Source organism: Monopterus albus, unplaced genomic scaffold (assembly GCF_001952655.1).
Source record: "Monopterus albus unplaced genomic scaffold, M_albus_1.0 scaffold79.1, whole genome shotgun sequence".
NCBI lineage: Eukaryota > Metazoa > Chordata > Actinopteri > Synbranchiformes > Synbranchidae > Monopterus > Monopterus albus.
The window spans coordinates 2,289,184-2,295,653 of record NW_018127959.1 but is presented as its reverse complement, the minus strand read 5'-3'; the positions used below and the strand labels follow the sequence as shown (position 1 = coordinate 2,295,653).

Here is a 6,470-nt window from a genome sequence, read left to right as displayed (position 1 = left end):
CTCAACCAGACAAGCAGGGGCGGGTGCTCTTGGTCAGATAGCCACTTACTGTTGATGTGACCAGTGTGCCATGTTTACAACCTATTGGTGGGTGTCCTTGTCAGTTATGAGGGTTATTTGCATGTTTTATGATCACCTTGAAAGACGACACCCACCCTTGTTGCTGGGCAGACAGAATATTTAGAGCACATCGATCTGGAGACCAGTCTCCCCCTTGCGCACTATCCACAGTATGCGCGTCAAGCGCATTAGTAGTCAGACGGCCATGGAAATGAGTTTTAGGCAAGAGAAGATTCTGATGTTGAAGCAGACGAAGAAATTTCATAATTGGAGGACAACATTTCTCCTGGGTGATTCAAAATAACACGTAAAACGAGCGGATAGATAGGAGAAAAGAGCGTCAGTGAGGCGCGTCTCAGGAATGGCACAGCTGGTCACAGGTTGGTAATTCATTTGTAAAAAACACATTCTGTTTCATAAAATGTGCTCTGGGAGTGTTAGATACTGGTTCATATTTGTAATTTATTATGTTGTGGTTACCGCAAGGCGAGCCTCGCTAACGCGCATAGAGAGGATAAAGGAGTGTCAGCGAGGCACATCTCAGAAATGGCACAGCCGGTCACAGGTTTGTAATTCATATGCAAAGACAGAGTAATTATAGCTCATCCTGAGTTGCAGAGAATGTCTGCATGTGGCACAATCAGTATGGCAATGCTATTTGCATCTCCATGGTCACCATGACAGCCCTCTGCTACAAAGACAGAGTAATTACAGCTCATCCTGAGTTGCAGAGAATGTCTGCACCTGGCGCAATCAGTATGGCCATGCTATTTGCATCTCCATGGTCACCTTGAAAGGCTACGCCCCCCCAGGTGTTGGCCAGAGAGAATAAAACAAGGATAGCTGGATGACTTCTTCCTTTCTCTACTGTACGCTGAAGCAGCAACTATGGCACGCCAATTCTCCGACGACATGGCCCTGAAGATGATCTTAGAGGAGAGAGAAGTTTTTGATCGAGATGAAGACGAGGAGATTTCTGAAACTGAGGACCACATCTCCGAAGTTTCACAAAGCGAAAGCAATTTCGATGATGATATCTTGGACGAAGATTTCGTTCCAAGTACTGAGGTAAGACTTTGATTCCAATGCAATATACCGTTTGATTGATAAAATGTGCTCTCTGTGATAGTTAAGAGCTTGCTCATTTGAAACTTTTGTTATCATTACTGTATTTTTAGCCATCCTCAAGTCGCGGAAGCGCTCGGGCTTTCTACACTGCGCGCGAAGCACCATCGGCCCAGCAGGGAGAAGTAAGTATATAACAATGCAATACACCGTCTGTTTGATAAAATATGCTCTGTGTGATAGTTAGAGCTTGCTCATTTGTAACCTTTGCTATCATTACTGTTTTCAGCCATCCTCAAGCCACAGAAGCGCTCGGGCTTTCTACGCGGAGCGCAGAGCGCCATCGGCCCAGCAGGGAGAAGTAAGTATATAACAGTGCAATACACTGTCTGTTTGATAAAATATGCTCTGTGTGATAGTTAGAGCATTCTCATTTGCAACCTTTGCTATCATTGCTGTGTTTTCTGCCATCCTCAAGCGGGAAAAGAAAAAGGAAAAGCAAAAGAAGTGTTTCTGTGGAGCGCGTGGCTGAAAGCGCGGAGCAGCAGGGAGAAGTAAGCTATAACAATGCAATATACAGTCTGTTTGATACGATGTGCTCTGTTGGAGAATTTATTGTAATTGTGATTTATTATTTTGAAACTATTACAGGCTGAGCCAGCTCCTGGACCGTCTGTTGAGGCGGAAATTCCTGGCGAGGTCTTCTTGTCTGTCAAAAGCCGGCGACATTTCATGGTCTTCTTGCCCATCAAAGCAGCCACCCCGCCTTTCAGCTAATGTAATAACAATGGAACCAGGCCCAACTAGAATGGCAATCAGCCATGTCACGGACATCAGGTCTACCTTCCATCTGCTAATGCCAGATTCGATCCTCCAAATTATCCTGGACTGCACAAACCGAGAAGGTAGGCGTGTATATGGAGAAAAGTGGAAGGTCATGGACATGATCCTGATGTACGCCTACCTTGGTTTGCTGTACCTGGCTGGAGTCTTCAAATCGAATGGAGAATCACTGCATTCCCTGTGGTCAGCTGAAACCGGCAGGGAAATATTCCGGGCAACAATGTTCTTGGACAAATTCCAGATCATTTCCAGGGTTTTCCAGTTCGATAACCGAGACGACAGACCAGCTCGACGGCAGACAGACAAGCTTGCAGCCATCAGGACGGTGTGGGACAAGTGGGTGCACCGCCCCCCCCCCCGCTTTTCAACCCTGGGCCTAATGTCACTGTTGATGAACAGCTGATGCCGTTTAGGGGCCGCTGCCCATTCAGGCAGTATATGCCATCAAAACCTGCTAAGTATGGCATCAAGATCTGGGCTCTGTGGAATATTAAGTTGCTTGAGACATTGTAACTGAAGCAATAGCACCGTTTTCTATGTACTTATAAGGAATATAACCTTCACTTAGACTGAAGCACCAGCACTGTTTTCTATAAATGAACTTATAAGGAGGGCAGCACGGTGGCACAGTGGTTAGCGCCGTTGCCTCACAGCACGAAGGTTCCAGGTTCGGGCCCCACCTGGGACCTTTCTGTGTGGAGTTTGCATGTTCTCCCCGTGCTTGCGTGGGTTCTCTCCGTGTACTCCGGCTTCCTCCCACAGTCCAAAGACATGCAGCTTAGGTTGATTGGTGTCTCTAAATTGCCCATAGGAGTGCATGTGTGTGTGTCTGGTTGTTTGTCTATGTGTTAGCCCTGCGATGGATTGGCGACCTGTCCAGGGTGTACCCCGCCTTCGCCCGATTGCTGGCCGGGATTGGCTCCGTGACCCCGTTCAGGGACTAAGCGGTAGAAAATGAATGAATGAACTTATAAGGAATATAACCTTCAATTGTTACAGTGTGTGTGTTCACTTGATTATTAACAGTGTGTGCTCACTTAATCACAGAATGTACTTTGGTATTAAGGAATTGTGCTTGGAACAGCTCTGATGCAGGGGAGTTATCTTTGGGGAAGTAATGATAAATTCCAGCTGCATAATGAAGAATGTGTATGGGAGGGGGAAGAATAGGATATAACTGCACCTCAGAATAGGATGTAACTGCACCTCAGACCATCTGCCCTGCTGCTAGCTGTATGATCTCCAGATATATCTGCAAATAAAGGTAATAGTGCACTTTGATATTTGGTGTGTGACTGAAATTCTTTCCACTATCTGGACTCGAGAAGAAGTCTGGGACTTCACAGCTGCCTGCGATGCCGCTACGTCATACGCCTGGAACCTGCAGGTGTACACAGGGAAACCTGAGGGAGGAGTCCCCGAGCGTAATCAGGCGATGAGAGTTGTCCTGGACCTGTGTGAAAAACTCAAGGGACACAACATTACCTGCGACAACTTTTTCACCTCTTACAAGCTGAGACAGGAACTGCTGAAGAGGAAGCTGACCATGGTGGGAACGATCCGTAAGAACAAGCCAGAGCTCCCACCCCAACTGCTGCAGACAAAGGACAGGCCTATAAATTCCTCCATGTTTATGTACACGGCTGACACATCCCTGGTGTCCTGTGTTCCGAGAAAAGGAATGAATGTGCTGTTGATGAGCACACTTCATCGGGATGGGACAATCTGTGGCCAAAAACCACAAATTATCTTGGACTATAACGCCACAAAAGGAGGGGTGGACAACATTGACAAGCTGGTCACTGCCTACACCTGCAAAAGAAGCTGGCCCCAGGTGATCTTCTCTGACATGTTGGACATCTCAGCATACAACGCTTTTGTCCTGTGGCTGGGAGTCAACCCACACTGGAACTACCATAAGCTCCAGAGAAGAAGATTTTTCATGGAGGAACTGGGAAAGGCCCTGGTGACACCCTACATCCAGACCAGGCAGCATATTCCTAGAACACCATCCTCTGTGGCCATCGTGAGGAGGATTCAGGGGGAGGATGCTTCTGGCCCATCCACCAGACCTACAGGTCCACAACCACCAGTGCCTGAGGTAAGTGTGTAATGCTGTGGCATAATACTGTATGTGTGACACTCATGCTTTGGGAGAGAGAGAGAGAGAGTAAGTGCAAATTCTAATTTCTTATCTTTTCATTTTTCTAGGTTGCTGCCAAAACCACAACCATTGTGTGGACCCAAGATGGAGAGGAAGACACAGTACACATGCACCAAGTGCAAAAAATATATTTGCAACGCACACACACGAAGACACTGCCCTGATTGTGATGCATAGGATTGCTGCATTCAATGGGGGCTGGCTGTGTGTGTGTGTGTGTAAATGTGTAAATATGTGTAAATATGTAAATAGTTACTGACTGTTCAGCTTGTGTTTTTTTGGCAAAGTTTCCTGTATGTTGAAATGAGTGTGGGTCAAATAAAAATGACCTGGTGTGAAAAATCTTGCATCATTTGTGAATTTATTATTTTTTTCATCTAGCCAAATATTACTATAACATAGGTAAAGGGCAAATTTTTACATTTGTTGATTATTAGTAGGTTTTTACATTGTTTCAGAATAAAACATCTTTGATTATGTGGACTGACAAAGCCATAAAGATGCTCCGGGTCCAGGGGAGCCGAACAGAGGGAGCGTATAGTACAAAACACTTTGCAAATGGGGGACTTTGTTGTGTAAATAGCTACTGAGTGCTCAGCTTGTGCTTGTTTGGCAGACTTCCCTACATGTGTCCCCAACCCGTTCAATGCGTGTCATTCAAATAGAAATGAGCAGGTGTGAAAAATCTTACTTTATTTGTAAATGTATTATTTTTTTCCTCTGGCCAAATAGTTTTAACCCTTATGTAATATAATCTAACAATTATTAACATTTGTTGATCAGTAGTAGGTTTTTACACTGTTTAAGAATAAAACATCTTTGATTATGTGGAGTTACACAGCCATAAAGATGCTCCGGGTCTGACAGACCCGAACAGAGGAAGTGTGTAGTACATTTAAACAGAACACAAGGATTGTTCCACAATTTAGGGGCTGCAACAGTAAAAGCACGGTCACCCCAGCATTTATACCTGGCTCTAGGAACTTCTAAAAATACTGACTCAAAGATCTGAGGGACCTTGTAGGTTTGTGCCAATGCACTACTTCAGTGAGGTAAAATGGGGTCAAACAGTAAACATCATTTGTTCAAACTTTTCATTTTGACAACACATCCTGATTTCAAGGTCATTATATTATACTCTTTTTTTCCACTAGAGATGCATTAATACTTTAAAAACTACCTGAGGGAGGAGAAAGAATAAATCAAATCAAATCAAGATGTGACATCTGTTTCTCAGCTGGTTTCCTGGCCCTTCTTCTACTTGTCAGGAATCTGACTGTCCCTGGCCTGAGTTATGAGAATAAGGGTGTCACCAGCTTACAGTCAGATAGATGAATCTAGCATCTCCTCTCAGCTATTGTATTTTTGTAGGTGTGGTGAGCAATACCTGGTATGGATCTTACTACCTTGGACTGGACCAGTTTTTTCTCTTAATCACCTTCAGCAGCACCCCCTCTCCAGATTTCATAGTTTTGATTTGCAGCTCCACTGGTCTCCTGGAATGGAACTAGCACAAACAACTTCTTCATTTTATGTCATGTACTCTTCCAAGGCTTGTTCAGCCTCTTCATCTGGACATTGGAAAGGTGTAAATTGTGAAATAATGTATGGTATTTGGGGGTTATGAGTTCTGAGAAGCACTTCAATATGTCTATTATTACAAGGCAGAATTTCTTTCCCTCACCCTTGTTTAATTTTATGGAGACCGTGCAGATGTGTTGAAATGGAAGTTGTGGTTTTGGAAACTGACCTCTTTTAGTTCTTAAGTTTTTCTCTTGCATTGTGGCAAGCCCATATTGTACGGTTAACAAAAAATGTTGGAATAGTTTGAAAATCCATATGCTGTAAAGACTTTGCCTAGCATGGCTGTCCATGTCCCTATTGTTTCGGTATTTTTAGTCAGATAGACATTGGTTAGATACTTTATGTATTAGAAATGTTTAGTGTAGACAGGATGTCTAGCTCAGGCTGTTAAATGCTTAGTCATTCTCATGGGGTACTACAGGTTGTTTAGGTTCAAGGATAACTAGATGGAAAGTTGATTATTGTTAGAAGACAGAATGTTTTATTATTATTATTATTATGTGTTTATCCACAATTGTAGTCATATTTTGTTATGCTTAATGTCATGTCAGAATGTCTTAGATACACACCACACAATCAACAGACAAACACACACTGATTTTTCTTCATGCTTTGACTATTGTTAGGGCCAGCTGCAAAGCTGGCACCGGAGATGTCACGGTTTGGCGTCTCTGAGTAGTATGGGGCTAGCCCAACCGAGGGGATATAATGTATAGCCCTGTTATGGTTCAGGGCTTTTCATCTTCTAGCTGCC

The 6,470-nt window shown here is 44.0% G+C and overlaps 1 protein-coding gene across 1 annotated transcript; it reads left to right on the top strand.

Moving 5' to 3' along the window:
* Positions 1-972: 972 nt before the first annotated feature.
* Positions 973-5,512, top strand: LOC109963776 (piggyBac transposable element-derived protein 4-like). The gene is given in 9 exon segments (XM_020606614.1): positions 973-1,120; positions 1,239-1,310; positions 1,415-1,486; positions 1,604-1,679; positions 1,777-2,317; positions 2,320-2,439; positions 3,308-4,069; positions 4,180-4,233; positions 5,504-5,512. Coding segments are annotated over 9 exon segments (1,854 nt in total).
* The last annotated feature ends 958 nt before the right edge of the window (positions 5,513-6,470 follow it).